The sequence below is a fragment of the Dipodomys ordii genome, unplaced genomic scaffold (assembly GCF_000151885.1).
Source record: "Dipodomys ordii isolate 6190 unplaced genomic scaffold, Dord_2.0 Scaffold12, whole genome shotgun sequence".
Classification (NCBI taxonomy): Eukaryota; Metazoa; Chordata; class Mammalia; order Rodentia; family Heteromyidae; genus Dipodomys; species Dipodomys ordii.
The window spans coordinates 16,064,781-16,090,742 of record NW_012267228.1 but is presented as its reverse complement, the minus strand read 5'-3'; the positions used below and the strand labels follow the sequence as shown (position 1 = coordinate 16,090,742).

Sequence of the window (25,962 nt, the reverse complement as noted above, 5' to 3'; positions counted from 1 at the left end):
ACAAAATTCAAAGCATATGAACCAACACAGTCTACATTCAATAAACTTACTAATGGGAAACTTCTGTATTAACTAGATAACACGTCCTTGTTTTCATTCATGATTTTCTGAGTAACAGGTTCAGATTTCCCATCTCTTCATCTACTTGGGTAACTAACAAAATTCAGTAGGCAAACTAGTAACATTAAGAAAATGACTCTATAATAAATGTTAAAAATATCTAATGGTTGTGGCAGATACCTACTGCACAACCTGTTAAGAATTAAATGTGAACATGTATATTACACATTTAAGAAACTGTAGTCTATGTAATGAACATCAAAGTAAATGCTCTTGTCACTAACAGCTAAACCATATTGTAACTAACAAAGCAAATTGCTATTTAAATTGGTTATGGAGCTAATTGATAAAATAATAAATTGAATGCCTAGAATGTACATAGCACAGTTACTGTAGTTATATTCTACTTAAGAAGAAACCATAAGACTATAAATATTTGCTATCTTTGTACATATGTTACAAATGGTCATAGTCAAATAGGAATAAATAAATAGCATTCAGAAGCAAGTGAGGGTGGGAATGTGGCCTAGGGATAGAATGCTTGCCTTGCATATATGAAGCCCTGGGTTCAGTTCCTCAGTACCACATAAACAGAAAAAGCCAGGAATGGCGCTGTGGCTCAAGCCTTGAGCAAAAGAAGCTCAAAAAAAGAAGCCCCCAGGACTGGCAAAAGAAAAAAAAAGGGAAGAGGAGGAGAAAGAGAAGAAGACGAAGAAAGAAAGAAGAAGGACAAAGAAAGACGGAAGAGGAGGAGGAGGAGGAGGCAGCAGCGGCGGCAGAAGCTGCTGTATAGTCCTACAATGCTATTATTTTCTGATATCATGGTAGAAATTTCAGGATTTTCATGGAAGAAATAGGAGGCTGAGTTCTCTTTAAGTCATATGAGCACTGGACTAATTGTTTAGTGTCAATTACCCAAAAAATGTTTCAATATTTGAAACATTAATCTTTTATTTCCTTCTACTTCTTAAGGCTTTAACAGCACAGCTTCTGAAATGAGATCCTGGGGATGCTTATAGGCCTTTGGCCCAAGAAGAGAGTTAAATCATTAATTTACAATTAACATGTAACAGAATTTTTCCCTGATACTAGAAAGCTCATGCATTGGCATTTTCATTATTAGCAGCTCTTAGTGGTAAGAAATAAAAACATTATGATCTCCCCACTAAGAAATCAGTTACCTTAGGATCAGATGTGAGCAGCTTGAATGCATGATATACTTGAGCTTCTTTTACACCACCTCCAAGGTCCAAGAAGTTGGCTGGCTTCCCACCATTGAGGAAAATGATGTCACAAGTTGCCATGGCCAGTCCTGCCCCATTTACTGTGATATGCAAATAGAATATGAATAAGGGTATGTTGAAGAACTCTGTACAGTCCAAATATTTTTCCTCTCCCCGTGCTGCCCTCATATTATCATTCCAAATCAATTGGTTCCCTTTTAAGAATTGTTTGACCATATGAATTCATATACTTTTTTTTTGGCGGGTAGTGGGGCTTGAACTCTTGGCTTGGGTGCTATCCCTGCGCTCTTTAGCTCAAGGCAAGCGCTCTACCGCTTAAGTCACAGTGCCACTTCCAGTTTTCCAGTTTTTTTTTTTAAATTTATTGGAGATAAGAGTCTTACAGACTTTCCTGCCCAGGCAGGCTTTGAACTGTGATCCTTAGATCTCAGAGCCTCCTGAGTAGCTAGGATTACTGGCTTGAGCCACCGTCAACCAGCGAATTCATATACTTTTGTATAAATGATCAGAATATGGGCATCAAAGAAAAATTAAAAGATGAGAACAGGGAAAAATGTATTAAAAAGTTATCAAGGAGTTCGGAGGAAGATGGCGGAGGAGAAGCTGGAGGGTAAACAAGTTCTCACACAGAAAGCAGTTTTAGTGTTCCAATAAACAGTCCTAGGCTACACAATCTCACCAAGTGTGCCATCACAGTACAGAGAGTTTGGCCGGAGAGGGAAAATCCAGGCAAGGAGACAGATCTGAGCGCTTGCCGGTAGCTGCGGCAGCAGCAGCAGTGGCAGCCGTAGCCACCCTACCTACAGAGAGAGACCGGGTCAAAGGCGCCAGACGTGGTGGGTACACAGATTCTACTCAACACCAGCAAGAACTGATGAGGAACAGATATCTTCATCCTGCAGATCGCAGACCAGAGACGGCCCAGGAACCAAGACTCTGGCATGAGTAGAACCCTGACAGCCTCACTCCTTCTCAGGGAGCAGAGAAGGGAAGGCTGCCCCTCCCCTAACACAGGAGATTTCCATTTTTGATACTGACAAAGGCCCAGCTAAGCAGCTTGCTCCAACTCAAGCCTGGAAGAAAACAAGAGTCATATTTAGCAGGACACAGGCAACATAAGGAATGGGAGTCCAGTGATGTGAGAATAAACACTGAACACCAAATTAAGAAAGTAAAGAAGTTCATACAAGATCTAAAACAAAGCTCCAACAAAGAATTTGAAGCCATCAAAGCCAACCAATTAGAAGGAAAAGAAATAAACAATGAAGTAGAAAGTCTTGGCAGTAGGTTAGACCATGCAGAAGATCGAATATCTGGGATTGAAGACAGCCTAGATATTATAAAGAGCATACAAATATCCAAGACAAATCCAAGAAATATGATAGATCTATTCAACATTTGGAAGACACCATCAGAAGGCCTAATATGAGGATAATGGGTGTAGAGCAGCACCTAGAGACAGAAGTTAATGATCTAGGAAATTTGTTTAACAGGACCCTAGCAGAGAACTTCCCACACATGCAAAAAGATAGGCCTATTCAGATACAAGAAGCTTTTAGAACCCCAAATAGACCAGACCAGAACAGGACATCCAACCAGCACATTATAATCCGCACAGGATCACTTCAGAGCAAGGAAAAGATCCTTAAAGCCAACAAGGAGAAAAGATCAATCACCTATAAAGGGAAACCAATTAGAATAACCTCAGATTTCTCAGCAGAGACAAACAAAGCAAGAAGAGCCTGGAATGATGTATGCCACACCCTAAAGACAAACAACTATAAACCAAGAATACTATACTCAGCTAAACTCTCCTTCATAATGGAAGGTCAAATAAAAACCTTCCATAGCAAAGAAAAACTGAAACAACATATCTCCACCAAACCAGCCCTACTTAATGATGTCCTACGCATACAAAACCAACAAGACCACGATAAAGGTCAAACCCACACCAAAACTGAGAATCCAAGAACCACAGGAAGAACCCAGTTGGTGCAGCCCCCAAGGAGGTGGATAACATGGCAGGAACTACCAAACACCTCTCAGTCCTAATTATAGACATTAACGGAATTAACTCTCCAATTAAGGGACACTGTCTAGTTGGATTAAAAAGCAAGATCCTTCTATCTGCTGCCTTCAGGAGTCACATCTTGCCCATAAAAACAAACACATTTTGAAAGTGAAAAGCTGGAACAAAATCTACCAAGCAAACAGCCCCCATAAACAGGCAGGAGTTGAAATCCTAATATCAGATAAAATAGACCTCAAATTAAAATTAGTGAGAAGAGATAACGAAGGTCGCTACATACTAATTAAGGGATCTTCCCTTCAGGAGGATATTACAATTCTAAATATCTATTTGACAAACAACGGAGCACCCAAATTTATCCAAGAAACACTACTTTCCCTCAAATCCCACATAGAACCAAAGACATTAATTGTTGGGGACTTTAACACACTGATATCCCCAATAAATAGATAAACTCGGCAAAAAAACTCAACAGAGAAACCGCAGACCTAAACAACTGCACAAATCAACTAGATTTAACAGACATCTACTGAATATTTCACCCAGCAGCATCAGAATACACGGTCATCTCAGGATCACACAGAACATTTTCAAAAATAGAGCACATTTTAGGTCACAAAGCAAACTTGTCAAAATTCAGAAACATTGAAGTTATACCTTGCATTCTCTCAGACCACAAAGGAATAAAATTAGAACTCAACACCAAAAGCCACCCAAAAAAGGTCCTGTAATAAAATGGAGGCTAAACAACATACTGTTGAATCACAAGTGAGTCATGGAAATTCAAATGTTCATGATATTCAACAAAAATGAACACACAAAGTACCAGCTCCTCTGGGACACAGCAAAGGCAGTACTCAGAGGCAAGTTTATAGCTCTGAGTTCCAACATCAACAAATTGGAGAGATCTGAAATCAACAATTTAATGAGACATTTGAATCTCCTTGAAAAAGAACAGCAAGATGAACCCCAATCCAGTAGATGGAAAGAAATAATTAAAATTAAATCAGAAGTAAATGAATTAGAATCCAAAAAAAAACCATAGAGAGAATCAACAAAACAAAGAGTTGGTTCTTGGAAAAAATTAACAAAACTGACAGACCCTAAGCCAATCTTATCAGAAAGAGAACACACCCAAATAAACTCAGAGATGAGAATGGAAACATCACCACAGAAACCAACAAGATTCAGAACATTATAAGGGAATACTTCTCAAAACTTTATGCTAATAAGTTTGAGAACTTGACAAAAATGGACCTTTTCCTAGCAAATATCGACATGCCAAAACTAAACCAAGTTAAACCATCTTAACAGGTCCATATCAAGCATTGAAATAGAAACAGCAATAAGAGACCTCCCATCTAAGAAAAGCTCAGGATCAGATGAATTTACAATGGAATTCTACAGGGCCTTCAAAGCAGAACTCACACCAATATTCCTCCAACACTTCAATGAAATTGAAAGAGAAAGTTCACTACTGAACTCATTCTATGAAGCCATCATAACCTTCATCCCAACACTAGGCAGGGACTCCTCAAAGAAAGAGAACTATAGACTCATTTCTTTGATGAACATTGATAAAAAACTTCTCAACAAAATTTTGGCCAACCTACTTCAACAATTCATCCAAAAACCATACACTACAATTAAACAGGATTCATTTCAGGGATGCAAAGCTGGTTCAATATACACAAATCAATTAACATAATTCATCACATCAATAAGAGCAAAGATAAAAAACCACATGGTTATCTCAATAGATACAGAAAAGCTATTTGACAAGATCCAACACCCCTTTATGATGAAGGTTCTGGAAAAATTAGGAATCCAGGGAACATCCCTCAATACAATAAGGATTGTAAATTACAAACCTACAGCCAGCATTATACTTAATGGTAAAAAACTGAAGCCATTTCCTTTTAACTCAGGAACGAGACAAGGATGTCCACTCTCTCCACTTCTCTTCAAGTTAGTATTAGAATGCCTAGCTACAGCAATAAGACAAGATGCAAACATAAAAGGGATCCAAATAGGGAAAGATGAAGTAAAACTCTCCCTCTTTGCAGATGACAAGATCTTGTATTTAAAGAATCCCATGGACTCTACTCCCAAATTATTCAAGCTGATTCAAAACTTTGGCAAAGTAGGAGGGTATAAAAATTAATCCTCAAAAATCAATGGCTTTTCTGTATGCCAACAATGAGAAAAGTGTGGCTGAAATCAGGAAAGCAACTCCATTCGTAATAGCACCACAAAAAATAAAATACCCAGGAATTAACCAAAGAAGTAAAGGACCTCTATGATGAAAACTTTAAAAACTTGAAAAAGGAAATCAAAATAAAACTTACAAAGTGGAAAAACCTCCCATGCTCCTGGATTAGAAGGATCAACATCATGAAAATGGCAATACTTCCCAAGGCCATCTACAAATTCAATGTGATACCTATCAACATTCCCAACGCATTCTTCAAGGAAATAGAAGAGGCAATCCAAAAATTCATATGGAACAATAAAAGACCCCAAATAGCAAAAACAATCCTTACCAGAAAGAACAGTACTGGAGGAATATCAATACCAAATTTCAAACTCTACTACAAAGCCACAGTAATTAAAACAGCTTGGTACTTGCACAAGAACAGACCTCAGGACCAATGGAATAGAATTGAAAACCCAGAAATGAACCTACAGACCTATAGCTATCTAATCTTCCATAAGGGAGCTAAAAAAAATAGAATGGAAGAAAGACAGCCTCTTCAGTAGATGGTGCTGGCAAAATCGGTTAATTACTTGTAGAAAACTAAAGCTAGATCCTTATATATCACCCTGCACCAGAATCCACTCCAAATGGATCAAAGACCTGGGAGTCAAATCAGACACTCTGAAAACATTACAGGATGGAATAGGAGAAACCCTAGGTCTTGTTGGCAAAGGCCAAAATTTTCTTAAAAGAGACCCAGAAACACAACAAATCAAAGAAAGGTTGGATAAATGGTATTGCATGGCAAAGGACATAGCTAGCAAGATCAATAGAAAGCCCACAGATTGGGAGAAGATCTTTACTACCCATACAACGGACAAGGGTCTCATATCTAAAATATACTTGGAACTCAAAAAATTAACCCCCCCAACAACAAATCCTCAAAGAAACAACTGCCCAATAAATAAGTGGGTGAAAGAGTTAAGGAGAATCTTCTTTGAAGAGGAAATAAGGATGGCCAATAGACACGTGAAGAAATGCTCAACCTCTCTAGCCATAAAAGAAATGCAAATCAAAACAACATTGGGATACCACCTCACCCCAGTCAGAATGGCTATAATCAAGAATGCTAATAACAACAGATGCTGGAGGGGATGTGGACAGAAGGGAACCTTACTGCATTATTGGTGGGAGTGTAAACTTGTTCAACCACTTTGGAAAGCAGTATGGAGGTTCCTCAAAAGACTCCACATAGAGCTCCCCTATGACCCAGCAATCCCACTTTTGGGCATTTACCCAAATGATCACAAACAAGACCATACTAAAGCTACCAGCACAACTATGTTTACTGCAGCATTATTTACCATAGCTAAGATATGGAACCAACCCAGATGCCCCTCAGCAGATGAATGGATCAAGAAAATGTGGTATCTATACACAATGGAATTCTATGCCTCCATCAGAAAGAATGACATTTCCCCATTTGTTAGGAAATGGAAAGGCTTGGAAAAAATTATATTAAGTGAAGTAAGTCAGGCCCAAAGAAAGATAGGTCCCATGGTTTCCCTTATTTGTAATTCCTAGTATATTTCTGAGACAAGCAGAAACGGTCAGATAAGTTGAGGTTAGGCAAAATGAACCCCAAGAAAAGGACTTAAATGTTTCTTTCTTTTTTGCTATTGTTTCTACCATATTTATAAGATATTTCTTTGTTGCTTTGTATGTCCCTCCCCCACCCCTGTTTTCACTGTATTTGATGTTGGTATAATTTGTGGAGGGGAAGGGAAAAACAAATTGTTTAAATAGTGATACAGGTGGACCATTGCAACAATGAGATGTTCAAGATGTTATGTTAAAAATGAACTTTACAACTTTGGTGTGTGGGAGGTGTTGGCAGGGAGGGTGATGGGAAAGGATGGGAAGGGATGGGAGGGGGAAACAAAGGAGGAGGCAACAATGCTTGATAAGGAATGTACTCATTACCTTGCCCATGTAATTGTAACCCCTCTATACAGTATTTTCACACACACACACACAAAAAAATAAAGTACTAGCCTTGAGCCTAAAAAAGCTCAGTAACAGTATCCAGGCCCTGAGTTCAAGCCCCGAACCAACAAAATCTACAATTATAATAAAATTAAATAAATAATAAATAAATAAGTAAATCTGTGAGACTTTTTTTTTAATCTCACCATTAACCATCAAAAAGTCAAAAGTAGAACTGTTGCTCATATAGTAGAGCACTAACCTTGAGAATAAAACTCAGGGACAGCACCCAGGCCCTGAGTTCAAGGCCCAAGACCAGTACAAAACAATAAATAAAATTATTAAAAATAAAGAAAATACTTTAAAAAAATGTTATCAAGCTAGGAAACAAGGAAGAGTTAAGAAAGTAACTGATTGGGGTTAATGGTAAAGAGCAAGTTTTAGGTTCTGGAAAACCTAAGGTCGCAGAATTGGCAGAATGAGGAAAAGGCCATTCAAAGTTCTTAGGAATTTGAAAGACCAGAGTAAAAAGTAGAATCCTTTTACAATTTTGGTGGCTGAAAATACACTTGAGTGTGACATCCCTCTGGGTCGAACTACAGGGTCACAACTTCAATAGGGTTTCATACCTTTTTATACATAATGAAAGCACATATGTTTTAAGATGTTATTCTAATGTACTGAGAAAAAAATGATAGCACCAGTACTAATATTCTTATCATTTTACTCTGCTTTACCATAAGAAATGCTCATTGGCAACCCAATGATTAAAACTACAACTTTATACAGTCCTATTTGCCAACATCTTAGGAGCTTTTTCTTAAGGAATTAAGTTCGGAGTTTGACCATTGAAATTCTTATTTTCAAAGATGAAATCCACAGACCAATTGCACTTCATTTCCTTTCTTATGCTTAATTATATATAATGACTTTCCTTAGGCTCCGAAAGAGAAAAATCTCACAAACACAGCAAAAATCTCCAGAAAAATGTCCTTTCCTTTTCCAGACCCTGGAATTCCCTAGATAGTCTATGAACAGTGACTAATTTAATTAAGCCTGAGGCATATAAAAATAGAAATTCTTAAAGCAATTTGAAATGTGTTGATGATAGCATTTGAGGCTTGCTCAAATTATGGACATTCCTACAGAAGATACAAAGAGTCTGTATTTAATTTGTTATAAACACAATTCTGTCTTGCTCCTTTCTCAAATGTCTACAAATATTGAGAGTACTTGGCTTATCAGGAGCAGAATGATGTGGGTGATCTGCTACATTACTGATACTGCTTCAATACACTGCAAGGGTTCTGGTATCACTTGTAATTGGATGTCATTTTCTGTTGTATTGAACTGCAAACTCTCAGATGAGATCTTTTCAGCTCTGAATATAACAATGCTGTTGGTTTAATGAGCAACAAATCTTTTTTATTTTAATTCCATTAAGATGAAAACCTAAGTTTCTAGTGCAATGAATTGTTTCTACCAGAAGCACAATCTTGTGCAATTAAGTTGGAAGTGTATAAATCTCAGCACCATAAGCTGTGGACAATAACCAAGATTGTATTACCTCTATAAACCCATTCTTATCTTAGCTGCGTAAGCTACTTTCACAAATTAAAATGAGTATGATGGAGAATATTGTTTGTTAATAAATTGTCATAATAAATGAAGTATTTTGTCATTTAGCTAACAGAGAATCTAAAAGGGTATAAAAATTACTACAATTTATGTCTTCTTTTTCTGAAAAAGCAATTTTGTTTTAAACCCAAAACAGATCCTGTCATGTGAGCTGACTTGTACAGCCTTTGCTCTAAGTTTTAGCAGTTTAAACAAGACAAGATTTCACAGATGTCTAGAAATGTTGGGGAACTTTTCTCATTGAGTTTGTTTTCACAGCTGGGAACTGTAAAACAGCATAAGCACTGCTGAACATTATACCCAGAACTGTCTCTTACTATCCCACCCCAAATCTCAACAGAGGCAGAGCAGGGAAACCACTTAAATCAGTGATTGTGGATCAAAATGATACTTGGGATTGTAGACTCCAGCTAAAAACAAAACAAATGCAATTATTTGCTACTGGTTACCATTTCAGAAATACAGGGTTTACTAAACACTACAAAAATCCAGAAAACATCTGGGATTATAGCTTAGTGTAGAGTGCTTGCCTAGCATGAATGAGCTCTGGGTTCGATTCCTCAGTACCACATAAACAAAACAAAACAAAAAAATCTAGAAAACAATCTCTTGACATAAATTTTTCTTACCAAAGCAGGCAATGTTGCCATCCAGTCCTATGTATTTTAGATCATACTTGGCAGCTTCATTTTCAATGGGCTCATTCTCAGATTTGTCGTCCATAGCAAATATGTCCTTTTGTCGGAATTCAGCATTATCATCAAAGTTTATCTTTGCATCAAAACAGACAACTAAATAAAGAAAAAAGCAACATATCTGAATAATTCTCAAGGATCTATAAATTAAGTACTGTAAGTTGGAAGGCATAGAAGAACACAAGTAAGCCAGATACCATAATTCTTTCTCAAGCTACAGACAAAAGCAGCTGTTATGATTTTCTTGTCCCTCAACATTTAAGACTATAGACACAAATATGACAAAGCCTTGCTCTTCTTACATTTTAGTAATGAGTAAAGTAGTTTATGTTTGCTGTCTATGGCCAATACAATAACAGAAGTTACTTTCACCTGTTAAAAATCAGATTGGAAAAATACATCTCTAATTTATCATTTTTTATATATTTTGTATTTTCATTATTTGCTGATTATCACCTTTCCATATTATATAAAATAATATATTATCATTTTGGCCTTCCTTTGTCTTTCTGACATTGCAAAATAACATTTTTATTTTATGAATAACTTAATATTCCCAAAGATTTAGACTATTGAGCGAGAAGGCATTTTAATTGATATTTAAATAACTCAAACTTTTATTTAGTTAACCTTAAATAAAAATTAAGTATAACTAAAGTATATAACATAATGCTTTTATATACAAATATACTTTGAAGTAATTATTATAGGGAATAAATTACCTAATTTGCACCTCATAGTTTGAGTAAAAGAATTTGAAATCTAGGTTTTCAGCAATGTTCAAAATATATTACTACCTGTGTGATATTGATAAAAAAATAACCTAATTCATTTTAGGGCATTTTTTTAAAATTTGAGAAATTGATTAAAACAATCACTAGTATATTGAATTACTTGCATTGCAGGCTGCTAAAACTACACCCATGCCCTCAATTTGTGCAAAGCAAACTTAGGACTTCTCAGATTCAAGTTCTAACACACTAAGAAACCAAGATTGGTCTGTTACAATGTCAGGGAGCACAGTACCCGTAACACAGTAAATATCCTCTGCAGCAGGCAGAACTCTGAACATCTTACTGGAAGAGCACATGGCATGGAAAAACTCATCTGGTGACAGGGATAGACCATAGATTTACAGATAGCTTCTATAAGACAATCAGTCGGGGGGAAGGGCAGCATGTTTAGAATCTGGGTTCTAATGCTTTTTTACCTGCTTTAGAGTAGAAACTTGACATCTGAGATACCATGTCATCATAACCTTTTATTACTTAGGATATTGACAGCCAGGAATCTTCAACTAAGCATTTACAGATGTTACCACTTCTCTTCAACTGTCACAGACTGTAGGTTGAACCTGGATACAAATCTGTTTGGAACTGGCATATTAACATCTAGAATTCTAGATATAATATAAATCCAGACCACAAATTATTTAAAGGAAAGCTAATAATAGTGTATCTTACATGGAAGTTAGTGTCTGTACAAATACTTAATTTGCCAAAAAATGCCCACTTGCCCCCACACAGAGAATTCATGGAGTGGATGAGTAATTACTTCCCAGAACACAGAAATCATAATGATGGAATCCTACAATTACCAAAGGAATTGGCAATGTACTATGCTTGCTACAATGGCATTTTCTCAGCAGTTAATGACCAGCATAGTAATCAATAGAAAAGCTACTTCATTCTTGGCTTTCTAGTGGGTTTATAAATACATTCTAATTAATTTATTAGTAATTTTAGCTCCTCCATAATTCACTGGCAAGACTACTTCTGACACCTTCAAAATGAATGGGCAAAGGCTATCAAATTGACTTTCTAAGTAAAGAGTTTTGAATAAAAGAATTCTTGGTCAAGATCGATAAGCCAGTAAATCAAAATAGTTCCAAGCTAATCTTTGCCCCTTATAAATACTACGGTTACAAGCTGCTAGAGAGAAAGGATAATTAATGGATATGTATGCAAAGTTCAGAAGGCAGACCCAACCAAATGTCTGCAAAACCAATTTTTCAAAAGATATTTTCCAGTGATATGACACAAATGCCAAGTTTAGAAATGAGCTCACTATTGGGTGAACACCAGAAACAACCCCAGAGCTAACCCAGAACTTGAAGTGGGGCTTTTGTATGAAAGGAGGGTGTCTCCAATGTCCCCTTATCTTGTGTATCTTCTCTGTAGGAAAAAAACTAAACAGATAAGTCGATATATATGTAAATACAAGACCTTTGGTAAAATAAAGATATTACAGAAATATGAAGGTAACTAAGTAGATTAGGAGTTAAGAAAGGGGGTTCAGAGCTGGGTATTGAAGTACATGATTGTAATACTAACACACATAGGAGACTGAAGCAGGTAGCTCTCAGGATGGAGGCCAGCAAATAATCAAAAATACTAAATAGCTACCCTGAAGTTCTAAATCTATTTGGGGGGGGGATTAGAGACTCTCTTAGATACATAGTTACATGTTTTTAAAATTTTTAATCAATGATATACAACTTAAAACAAAATAATCCATTTTGGTCTTTATCCCCAATTCTTGGCACAAAGATCCTTAGAGTTGTAATTTTTTAAACAACAGGGTTACTAAGTGGATGTTTCAATTAATATTTGGATTTTGATTCTGTATCCAACACTGAGCTCTTAATCCCTTGAAAGGCCCTGGGAGGTATTTATATCCTCTAAAATATCCTTTGTAAGAAACTGGTAGTAAGTATCAAGGAACAGAACTTGATGAGAGAGGACTTGTGAGAACCCCAATTTATAGCTGGTTAGCCAGGAGAACTAGACTCAGGCTTATGATTAGCATGAGAAGTGGGGGAAAAATCTTACAAGACCAAGCCCTAATGTATGAGATCTGATGCAAATATAGGCAGCATAGGAACTTAATTGAATCACAAGACATTGCTGGTATCAGAGAAACATTGTAGGAAAATCTCACACAATGAGTTCCAGCGGTATTCAGATTGGTGACGGCATAGGAGGAGAAAACAGTTTATTCCTTAATATTATACACAAGCTAAGCACAAAAAGTACTCTTTGCTTTACTAGCTCAGTAAATGTCACTTCATTGTCTTTGCTTGAACTTGAACACTCAGCATAGACTCTGGTGTCAAAAAAATCTAAAGCATAAATTACTAGGTACTTCTTGGCCACAAAGCCTTTGGCATATAACTTTTGCCCAGTGGCCTTGTATATAAAATGGGGCTCAGAGAGATTAGTACTTTATGGTGGTGTTTTAAGAGACTATATGCCAAACACTTATCTTCTCAGAAAGCAGACATTCAAGAGGGAGCACTACTATCAACACTAATCTCCTTAGCCATAGTGTTGATTTTCACACTTACAGCTCCTTCTATGGAGTTGTCTTCTCATCCTATCACTAAAACTTACCTGTCATTTTCCATTCCCATAATAATCCCAGATGTCTTTTAGAGTCAATATAAATCAATGACTACTGGTGTTTAAGTATATATAGGGTATCTACAGTATTCAATTAAAGCTATCTTCTGAACAAATAAAAATTGTCCCAAAGGAAGAATTTTAATGAGTGGCAGTTTTAGCATCATAACTGACAGAGAAAGAGACTTTTGACTATCACAGGAGGGTAAGAGAGGACTTTGATGACTCTAAAATCATACTATACCTTTGTATAAGGCTACAAAAGCTAAAGATCAGTATTTTTTTTAAAGTACCTCATGAGGATTGGAGCCAAAGGTTGCAAGGTATGTATCTCAGGTCAACTCTTGGATTGTTTCTGAACCTAACAAAATAGCTACATTCTTATCATCCTCTGCTGTCTTCTAAAACAACAACAGAGTGAATAACTGCAGTAGAGAGAGACTATTAGGCAAACAACTTCAAAATATTTTCTATCTGGCATTTTACAGACAATATTTGCAAAGCCCTACTAAGCCACATTTCTCACCAAATCTAAATCCTACTGTAGTCAACTGAAACAGGACATGACCACAGGTGGTATATTTTTTATGGTGCAGAAGTGGAGAATAAATATAATAAGCAAAATAAAAGCTATACAACAGAGTAAATATATCACTGAATACTGACTGAATCTTGCATTTTCCCCCCTATAACACACTTCCAAATGCACTTGAAGAACTAATCTGTTAAAGATGGACTGATGTCTATGTCAACAACAGGACAATAAAAGTAGCTTTCTTGTTCAAAAAGACAGCAAACAACTATGATAAAATGTACTTTTGGAGATGCAGTCTAGATCACGCATTAATATTTTCAATGTCAAATTAATGAAACCTCAATTTTACAGAAAATTCATCTTGAACAAAGGCCATCCTGTGTACAAAGTGGGAAGAAAAAAACATACCTATTAATATTTATAAAACAATTTTCACCATCAAAAGCACATTGTTACACGCTTGATAGATTATACAAATGAATTTTCCTTCTGAACAAATATCAAAGAAACCTGTGGTACTTATATTCATAGGGTGTTTTTGTTACTTTGTTTAGTGGTGTGAGATTTGGCAACCTGCTAATTCAACCACCTTGATGGAGACCATGAATGGCAGTTAGAGGCCTCTGACCCCAGTTTCAACAGAAGAATGTACCACGGAGTTAAACAAAAGAAAAATACATTTCAGAGGGGAGACTTACACATAAAAGAAACATAAAAACAGCAGGAAGTAAGACTGTCATAATTAGTTTGGAAAATAATCTGTCTTCAAGCAATGTGCTATGTTTGATTTGTGATAAATAACTATAATGTGCTATTGAAATGTGCTTTGCCAAGATGGCCTTTAAAATGCTGATACTTAAAAATTAGCTGCACTTTCCATTAAATATTGATGTTTCAAGAGTTGTACACTTTTTAGAACTTTGAGTTGCTGTGAAAAGAGAAAACAGACATGGGGCAGGGAGTGTGGGGGGAAGTAGGGAACTGAAAATGTTCTTGAAAATAGTCTCGTGTATAAAGAGAGGAACAGAGGAACACCCACCAACAACATGGGCACTTGCTAGCATGAAGCAACAAGATGGTTATTTATGGAAATCAATCAAAAGAAAGGAAAGAATTTGATATGCCAGATAACTTTGGTTACCAAGCCTTAATTTTCGGGATCTTAGCCCCACACTCCCTGTTTCAAATTGGATCTCCTTAAGTTCAATGGATGTATTCGTCTGCCATAAATGAAGGTTTGTCAGCAAGAACCCTTAATCTGTGGACTACGTATACATTGAATGGTATTCTCTGAGCAAAACAACACATTTAGCAACCTCTCTGGCCTCTACTTAGGAGGAATCAACAGCACCATTCTCAGATTATGGTAACTATAAGCATGCCCAGATACTGCCAAATATCCCCTGAGGTACAAAATGTCTTTAACATCTGAGTACCACTTGCTTTAAACAGACCTATGAAAGAAGCCTGCATGCAGTCAGAGCTAGCTGAAAATAGGAAAAAAATAAAATGACGTAAAAATCCCCGTGGCTTACAAAATAAACATATGAATAAAGCAAGTAGGTAAGTGAATAGAATAAACATTGTTCTTAGTTGGCCACAAATTTTATGAATAAATTTTGGATGGCAGGTGAATAAGCAATAAAAATACAATTTCCTGTTGATTATTTAAGAGGCAGTTTACCACTTTTCAGGAAAGGCTGGACATGTGTTTGTGCAGTGTCCCTTTTGCCAATGGGAAATGGGCATCTCTTCAATATTATAGAATCCTTGTTCAGTGAATGGCCTAGAGTAGATATGTGACCTAAGCAGGGCTTAGAACCCCTTAAGGGGTTTCTATACTTGCTAGTGAAAAGGGACAAACACTGGTGGCCATCTTTGCCAGCAACTGCAGAGTCTGCCTGAGGAAGAACAATCCTCATGAAAGCAGGGCTGAACCTCCTTTTAGCTTAGTGAATGGATCTGGGCTTCACAGCAGAACACTGAGAGAACAGAACAGAGAAATGGGAGAATTCGTTCATTCTTTTCAGGCCTTAAGCTAGACCATAACTTAGACTTTCTCTTGAACAAGTAAAATAAACCCCCTCCCACTTTTAAACAAAAACGAGCCAAGGTTAGGATTCTGTAGGTCACTAGCAACCTTTATAGCTCAGAGTCACTAAAATACACTAAGTTAATAGGGTCAAATTACATTCTTTGAATCAAATAGTCAATCATATTGGAAAAAGAACTTCTTAGACTATAGTTCTTTCTCTGTGTCAAATGCTCCCCATAGTGACTCTGACTTAAAAATAGTATCAAGGCCATTGCTCTTCTTTCACCTAAGCATTATGAAAACGTAAAATAAACTTTTTTTTAACCTTCCTCATTGAAGTAATGAAAGATTGAGAACAATTCTACAGAGAGATGGTGTAATGAGTATCTTTAAAGCCAAAATATTTGGTGTGATGTAGAAATTTAACACTAAAATTGTAAGAATAGTTATTCAATCGAGGTTCTGATGTGAAAGTTTTAATGTAAAGTCTCTGTTATTACTGATCTAACCAGAAATACATGTTTAAATTATAAACATTAAGATAATAAATATTGCTAAGATATAAATGACTGCTTTTATAGTTTCCAAATAAAGGATTGCTTTAGGGGATGGTGACAATGATGAAGATCAATTTGTACATGTGGTCATTAATCACTATTTCCTAATTGGGTTTAATTTGACTACTGCTCATTAGAGTTATAAACTAACACTCTCATTTAATTGTGATTATAATTCAATAGCCAAACTTTTATGGTACAATGAGCAAATTAATAGCTAAAGATAATTTTGCTCTTAAAATATCATGTAAGACTTTTGCTTTAATGAACTATATTTACAGAATATGTTCTTGTGATGATTCCTTCAAAATAACTCAACTTTTTCCTGTCTTCATAACTAAAAAAAAAATTCAGGCTTCACAAGGATTGTAAACACTCTCTAAGAAAAGGTTCTTGCACCCAATTCTTGCTGCCAGACAAGGGCTTGTGGTTATTTCCTAAAGAGTTGGATAAAAATAGTCATAAGCCCGATTGCTATCCCACTCAGTAGCTTGTTTTCTTCTTTTAAAAAGACAAAAAATAAAAGATAAAATAACCAGGCTGCTTGTGCATACTAGTTTGAAACCTCATATAATATATATGACCTTTAAGAACTTTTATACTGAACTTTTTCATTTTCAGGTTACATTATTGACCACTAAATGCAGCATGAATTTTGACTGGTAGACTAAACTATTTCTGAGACACTCTGATAAAAGCAAAATAGTAGTTTAAAAGAGTAAAAGTAGAAATGAAGTCATTTCATCCGAGATCAGTCTGCATAAAAGAATTACATACACACTGGACTTAAGAGACATGGGTTCTAATTCCACCTCCCATACTAATTGCCCTTGGGAAGGGGGAGTGTCAAACTAACTTGCATTTCCTACAAAATGAGAATAATATCTTCTAACTTTGCAGGGTTATAGTCAAGAATTAAAATATCCTGGCTGGGAAGGTAGCTCAGTGGTAGAGCGCTTGCCTTGCATGCATGAGGCCCTGGGTTTGATTCCTCAGCACCACATAAGCAAAAAGAAAAAAGAAGCTGGAAGTGGCGCTGTGGCTCAAATGGTAGAGTGCTAGCCTTGAGCTGAAGAGCTGAGGGACAGCGCCCAGGCCCAGAGTTCAGGCCCCCCGACCAGACCCAAAAATAAAATAAAATATCCTGGTAAGTATCTGCCCAGTGAGTTATTAAACAGTTTCTACCTCTTCCCTTCCTCTTTATATGAAATGCTGATGAATTTATAGCCATATCAATTAAAAATAATTTTATTGAATAAAGGTATTTTGCATATAAATAACCTAGCACACATTCTTTAATATTTTTAAGTAGTTGTACAAAGGAGTTGTCATTCAACAGAGCAGTTTATGAATACAGTATCTGATGATTATCTGTGTGAACTGTGTACCACTCTTTCCAATGGCTTTCAAAGCACTGTTTCTTAGATACCTGTTGAACTGAGAAGTGGAAACTTCATATTATGAATTTTGTGTCTGACAAGGATGTTTACATATATATCAATTCACTCTATTTTTACACATGTTTTATTTTAGTTTCTATTTTTAGTTTAAAAAAATCTGAGGTGTAGGCAAGCTATATCCCCATAACCAGAACATAGCAGGTCCAAATTTTGTACCTAGGCCTAGCTTTCCAGAGACAAGATATGTTGGCTTTTCTGGTCTGACTACAGAATTTCTGCTATGGAGAATTATCATACACACACCTTGGCCCCAACTTGATGATTTTCCCTTGCACATGCACACACACACACACACACACACACACACACACACACACAACTTCATTTATCAATTCATTGGCAAATCCCCATTTGTTGACTGTCCATATTATGATAGACTTGGGCTGCATGTGAAACATACTCCAAAAGAAAAAAAAGATTTTTGGAACTTATACCTTGGAATCACTATCCTAACCAGACGTTATTCTAGTCCTATCCATGTTTCAGCTATGAAATTAATAAGGATGAATGAGTACTAGCTCTATTCAAGACAGTGCAGTGGTGGTGAGTTGTTCTGGAATATAAAACATCTACTTATATTATATTTATATTATAAAGTTCTTCATGGACTAGAGAAACCTTCCACATAAAAATATGCACTCCTGCTGGGCACTGGTGTCTCACCCTATAATCAGAGCTACTCTAGAGGCTGAGATCTGAAGATCGCAGTTCAAAGCCAGCCCGGGCAGGAAAGCCTGTGTGATTCTTAGCTCCAATAAACCACTCAAAACACAGGAAGTGGCACTGTGGCTCAAGTGGTAGAGCACTAGCCTTGAGCTGAAGAGCTGAGGGACAATGCCAGGCCCAAAGTTCCAGTCCCACGATCTACCCAAAAACAAAAACAAAAAACAAACAAACAAAAAAAGCACTCTTCCTACTTGAAGAAGAAGCTACCAACCAAATAAGGTGAGAGAGTTCAGCTGTAAATGTGGCTTTACTAAGATGCAGGACACCAAGATGAACATAGGGCAAAAAATAACTTTATATACAAATTTAGGCAAATTAAAAAGCTTTAAAAAGTTCTGATAAACAGAGATGTACTAAGTACACCCAGGCACAATGGCACCCCCTTCCGCCCAAATCTCTGTATTACAGGCAGCAGAGACATCTGAAAAAACAAAAGGCTAATGGGGGGGGGGATAGAAAAACCAGAAGTTATCTTCCTTTCAGGTTTACCATTTGCCTATAAACAAAATGCAAGTGCTGAAATGTGTATCATCATCACAGGAACATTTGAAACTGCAGCAGAAATTAAATTACTGAAAGAAACTAATGCAGAGCTGCCACTACAGTCTACTGTACAATTTAGTTTATAGTTTACACAAATAATTGTAACATATTCATTTGTTTTTCTCTCTGATTTTTTTACCTTGTCCTTCTGGAGTTTCACCAAAGGGATTCACTTCCACCTGAGTAGCATCAACTTTCAGGAAGAGATTATACAGCTTCTTAATTTGATCTGCAGCCTAAATGTGATCAAGTGAAACACAATTACGCCAAAGCAGTAAAAGAAAATTTGTGTTGCTCAATTAATGAAAGCTTAAAAATAGCAGATTATGTCTTTATTTTCAGTGAAGTTTTCTGAGGGGAAAAAAGTCTTCCCTTGGTTGAAGCAGAAAAGCATAATTATTTTAATTTCCACAGCTATTCATTAGAAGGAATTGCTCAAGTTTCCTCCAGACACCAGAAGAGAACATTATCAAGAAAACAAAATATTTTCAATACAGTTTAAAAACGTGATTAATCTTCTTGTAAATTATCATGTCCCTATTAGTCAAGTTGGAACACAATATAAGCTACAATCATTAATACAACAAGCCCCATTTAAGTAAAAGATAAACATGATTTTGAGAGCTTATAATGACTAGGCTTTCCTTATTATGCTGGAATAAAACAGTTATTATATTCATCAATTGGAGCCCCAAATCTGTGAAACAACAATTACAGAATATCTAAAAGGAAACGCTGCAAGGCAAGAAGATGAAAGTCTCCCACATGGTATATTTTCAGAATAGCACAGTTCGAGTTGAAAATAGTTTGTCTCAAGGGCATACACTACAAAGGGCAGGAATATCCAAGGTTTGCCTACTCCTTTATCCCTGACTTTGTTCTTTTCAGGATGCTTACAGATCATTTCTTCATCTTTCCCAATTCACAGTTATTCACTACCTGTAACAGCAGGATCATACTGTGTGGACTGGGGCTTGGGATAGCATGTGAACCACAGCTGAATAAAGGTATCAGTCTGACTCTCGGTTCTGTTTTATTTTCAAGTCCTCATTACCACCTTCACTGTTTACTGTGCCAACACTGCAGTATTTGCCATCACATCCATCTGGGCCCTTTCCAATCTTTACTATGACACCAGGGGAGCTAAAACCTACCTTCTGAGTTTTAAGGTTGACGCTCAGTTGACTTTCAACTCCTGTTAGCCAACAGAATGCCATGGTTAGGGATTGACAGTAGGAGGAAGAGAAAAGCCCGTGGGTTTTGGGCAGACTCCCTTCTATCTGTACCTTCCACCAAAGGGCGCTCCCAAGTGCCAGCTACTGAATCCCAAAGCCAGGTCAAACCAATGCCTCAACTTTTCAGAACACATGGATAGTAACAATTTCCTGTTGCTTTTATAGCTCTGGGCCTCTTGGTTTAATCTTAAGATTCTCAGATGATGCCATGCCTATGTAATAAACTTTCTACTAGGGTCAATACTGAAAGTGGTTCCACTTTTAAATAAAGAAATTCTGTACTTCACTTAATATAATTTTTTCCAAGTCTTTCCATTTCCTAACAAATGGAGCAATGGCATTCTTTCTGATGGAGAAATAGAATTCCATTGTGTATTGATGTTGGTATAAGTTGGGGAGCAGAAGGGAAAAAACAAATTGTTTAAATAGGGATACAGGTTGACTCATTGCAACAATGAGATGTACAAAACACTACGTCAAAAAATGAACTTTACAATTTAGGCAGGGGGAGGGGAGGACAGGGGGGGAGCGAGGCGGGAATGGATCAATTGAGACCATTGAGTAAACTCCCATTAAAAAGCCAGATGTTTAACAATTACTTCTTCAGTGCCTTTCTGCTTTATGACAAATTTTCTTTAGATTAAAAAAAGATTAACATTAAATAAAGGAAAATTAAAAGTAGCTAGGAAAAATGGGAGAATTCTCAGACTGAGATTCCTCTTTTGATAGGATGACATTAAGGCAGAAACCATGAATAAATAGTAGTAACATGAGTCTTAACTAGATTTGCATTTCGCAAAAGTAACACATGACCAAAAGATAGATGTTAAAGGAGAAAAATGCTTTCAACTTACATGAAGTATATAAAGTATATAAAGCAAATTTTCTTCACATATAAACAATTCCTTTGAGATAGTTCTTTAACAAAAAAGGCCAACATCTCAACAGGATAATGGGTCAAACTTATATAAAAGACTGTAGTTTTGTTTTTTTTTTTTTTGGTTGGTCGTGGGGCTTGAACTCTGGGCTTGGGCGCTGTCCTTGCGCTCTTCAGCTCAAGGTGAGCACTCTACTGCTTGAGCCACAGGGCCACTTCCAGTTTTCTAGTGGTTTATTGGAGATAAGAGTCTCATGGATTTTGCTGCCTGGGCTGGCTTTGAACCATGATCCTCAGATCTCAGCCTCCTAAGTAGCTAGATCATAGGCGTGAGCCACCAGCACCCAGCTGTAGATTTTTTTTTAAGAGTACAGAATAATGTTCAGACTCATCTAAAGTAAAAGAGATTCTCATTAAAGCTGTATGAAAAAACCTGTATTCACTCACCACACTGGACAAGTTCCAGGTATGAATGGAAAAAGTCTCTCTCACACTTTTGTGTGGGAGGGGAATTTAGGGATAGCTTGCTTATACCAACAGCAGTTTAACATCATTTTTTGATATTTAAAATATTTTGGGGGGTAACAATGTTCAACAGAAATGTATTCATTACCTTACTTATGTAACTGTAACCCCTATGTATATCACCCTTACAATAAAATATGTTTGCTCTACTCTGAGATTTATCCTACAAATAGTCAAATGTATGATATACCTACAGAAACATACAAGGCAGTATTGTTAAGTAATGTCAAACTTTTGGAAACATCTAAAAGGTTATGTAGTTAAGTGATAATTCAAGTAAATTATGGTATATCATAAGATAGGATGGTGACAAAAGAATAAGCTACACTCAATGGTCTCAATTGCTCCATCCACCTCAGCCTTATGAGTAGCTAGAATAACAGACATGTGCCTGCATGCTCAACTTATATTTCTGTATGAGGAAGGGATTCCTTAGGTTATCTCTTGAATATAGCATCATGAGAGAGGTACTCTGTCATTATTGACATCATGATACACACTATATTTACATAGCATCTGCCTGGAGTTCATATTTAATAAATACCTGCTGAATTAATTAGTTAACAATAAGGGGAGACTATCTAATGAAAATAACTTTGATTAAACAAGTATGTAAATCTATTCCAACTACTTCAAAAGTATCTTAGTGAATAACTATGGCAAAATACTCAGAACATAAAATTCACAATGGTTTCTAAGAGCACATGAAATATATGCACACTACTGTGTAACTTCTCTCCACAGCTTTTGCATTTTTCCATAGAAACACTACATTCAAGGGCAGACTTCTATAGTTAAAATGTCTTATTCCCTCAGTACCTCTTAGAGGAGCTGAATCCCATGGCTGAATACTGATGGCTTTATATACAACAATAACAAAGTTATTATGTAGATAAATCCTTCATCTATAGATGTCTATGTGGGTATCATCAAAACCTCTTAAGCCTATATAAACTTAACATGAAGCTTGAATAATTTGCATATTAATGCCATTGCCATTACACTTTGCCCCAACATTTTGAATGGTGTTTGGCTATTTTATTATTGTGTCAAAGACAGACTATAACCATTTTGTAAGCAGGGTGAAGTGTGGTTAGCTCTGTGTGGTAAGTTCTACAAAAGCAAACTCATGTAAGATACTTTACTCCAGAGATCAGAACCCGACTGGCAGAATGTGTCCATCTGACTAGTATAATAAGATGGAAATCTGGGGCCTGTGTAACATTGAGAGTTTTGCTACTTCTTCCTCACAGTGTTCAAATGTCGCAAACAAACTAAATACAGGTGAAAGGAAACAATGATCAACTCACAGCCAGCTGTTAACTACTGTAATCTACTTACTCAGATCCTCCAAACTACATAAACAGAGGATCTTCCTTTCCTATTGCTAATTAATGTTATTTTAAGGTTGCTTGTACAGCAATTTACAATTTAAATCTTTAAAACCAAATATATATGTATGCAAAACCTTGACAAGTTTAAAAGTATCTTAAAAATTAATTTAGCAAGTTACAGATTTTCAAGTGCTTTTATTGCATTTTAGAAAATAATAACATTCACATGTTTCTCAAAGCCAGAGATACAAGGTGCTCGGGACATGAGAGTGATCCTATACCAACTTTGCCCTGATCCATCACATCAAGTCATATGGCCAAATACTAGAGGCATTTGTGGTTTGAAAAAGAAATAGTATAGTCTCACCTTGCCCTTCACTTAGCCACCAGCCATGTTCAAAGCCAACCCCAGTCTGAAAATACAGTATAATATACTACGCCCGGATATTCTGATGCAGAGACCACATTTACATAACTTTTATTATGTTATATTGCCACAATTATTCTTTTGTTAATCTCTTCCTAGATATGAATTATAAATGAAATTTTAACATGGATATGTAATTGTAAAACAAAATAAAAGTATACATTGTTCTGTACTAACCTGGGGGTGGGGGAAGGGAATGTAGTTGTAGGATGGGAGGGAAGGGATGGGAGGGGGAAAACAAAGGAGGAGGCAACAATGCTTGATAAGAAATGTACTCAGTACCTTGTTCATTGTAATCCCTCTGTACAGTATTTTCACAACCAAAAAAAAACATTAAAAAATAATAATAGTAAAAGATCCACAGAGGATCTTGGAATGTATAAGCAGGTCTACTGGCAATAAAAACAACTTGACAGCTTTTGTGTAAGATGAAAGGTCAGTTCAGAGACCACAGACATGAGTCACAGGAAAAGCATAAATCATTTTAAACCACAATCATTTTTCATTGTTCATTCAGGAGGGAACTATTTCCAAAAGCTTAAACTATATCCTCAATGAAATTTAAGTAACTTTGAAAGTAACAATGTATCTCACAATCGTCTAAAATACTACTTCATTTTTTGAATGTACTAATTTTGTGTGTGTTGTGTGTTATGTGTGTGTGAACTCTGAGCCTTGCACTCTCCTTCAGCTTTTCCACTCAAAGCTGGCTTTCTACTACTTGAGCCATGCCTCCAGTTCAGCTTATTTTGCTGGTTAAATGGAGATAGAGTCCCATGGACTTGTCTGTACAAGGTAGCTTCAAATAGTGATCCTCAGATCCTCAGCTCCAGGGAGTGACTGAAAATCACTTAAATGATTTTCTCACATGCCTTGTTTGCTCTTTGTACTTTGCCTCCCAGAACATTTCACCAACCCCCAGGTAGCATGAATCAAGGAATGCCATTCCCACAAGTGCTGCAAGCGCACTTCTTCAGCTCCTGGGTAACATATCCTTCTTACTATATAAACACATGGGGTCCCTAGATAATTTCTACAACTGAGATCAACCTTTCTCCATTTCTCCTCTGTCACTCTCTCATTGCCCTCACTGTATTCTAGCCAGTAGGCTGACCGACCTCAGTCAGTGGCCTGTGAGCCTCTAGAGCACAATGTCTCTCATTTTCTATATTCCCCAGGGTCCAGCAAGGTACATAACATCTAGTATACACTCGAAGCAGCTAAGCAAATAAAGGCTTAAAGCCTTTCAAGGTACCAGCGTTGTAAAAGGAAACTAAAATAACTAAAGTAAAAATGTTCACTCCTTTACTCACACCCATAATCCTAGTTACTCAGGAGATCTGAGGATCATGGTTTAAAGACAGCCTATGTAGAAAAGCTACCTAATGTCCCCTGCGTACCTGGCTAATTTGTTTCAAACTAGTCTTTCAGGCACTGGGAAAACACTATCATGCCATTTTGAGAACTATAAATGTTTAATTTTCTCTTTATAATATATATTGGCAGATGTCTTAGGTTGTACTTAATACTATTATTATTTTCTGTACAACTCTGTAGTATTCAGCTCTGGAGCTTTAACACCAAGAGGTCAGCAGATTTTGCCCACTTTCAGATTTATTTTTTTTGTCATGTAAGGAAATCCCTTCGGGGAGGGAAGGAATGCTAGGAGAAAAACAAATGAAGGGGTAACAATGCTGGACAAAAAAATGTACTTATTACCTTATATAACTGTAACCCCTCTGTACATCTTTACCATAAAATAAAAATTTTTAATAAAATCCCTCCTATTGCTGCAGAAAATCTGGATGTTTCCTTATTCCTGCACATGACAAATGCTTCTTGGCCATCTATTATATGTGCCAAGCACAGACTACTAGCAACTTCCCAGTGAGACAAATACACAAAGTAGTATTGTTACAGTGTAGCAAAGATGACACAAATAATCAGAAGTGAAGATAAGCACAGTGAGGAACTTTATAGGCAAGAGTTAGGCTATTAACACCAGGACTTTACAGGACAGTGGATTTCAGAGGCTATCAGTCCTGTACCCAAGGCCCTTTAAATTCAACCAGTACAGTTCACATCAAGAAATTATACAGCATCTTCCTTTCAAGAAATCACTTTCCTAGCATTTCTTTGTTGTCTTAGAAAGCATAGTTGGTTGTTTAATGAATCCTGGCCTTCTTTCTCTCCTGCTAGGGTTTAGTTCTGACTCTGTACCTATGCACCTCTACAAACTTAGTTTCCTCTGTGTGTGTGTGTGTGTGTGTGTGTGTCTAATTCCACTTTATCCTTTATTTTTAAACTTTCCTAATGTCATCTAGACAGAATAAGAACAACAGGAAAAGGAAAAAGGCAACGATGGGAATAGTATTGGTTAACCAAAGGAAATGGCAGTCATACATACATACACACACACACACACACACACACACACACACACACACACACACACACA

The 25,962-nt window shown here is 36.6% G+C and overlaps 1 protein-coding gene across 1 annotated transcript in view; it reads right to left on the bottom strand.

The window, feature by feature from the left end:
• Positions 1-25,962, bottom strand: part of Suclg2 (succinate-CoA ligase, GDP-forming, beta subunit) — a 245,973-nt gene that overhangs the window by 90,654 nt on the left and 129,357 nt on the right. The window contains exons 6-8 of the mRNA XM_013010366.1: positions 19,246-19,342; positions 9,784-9,945; positions 1,242-1,384 (exon numbers count right to left, since the gene is read on the bottom strand). Coding sequence (XP_012865820.1) covers positions 1,242-1,384; positions 9,784-9,945; positions 19,246-19,342 — 402 coding nt within the window. The remainder of the gene's footprint in view (positions 1-1,241; positions 1,385-9,783; positions 9,946-19,245; positions 19,343-25,962) is intronic.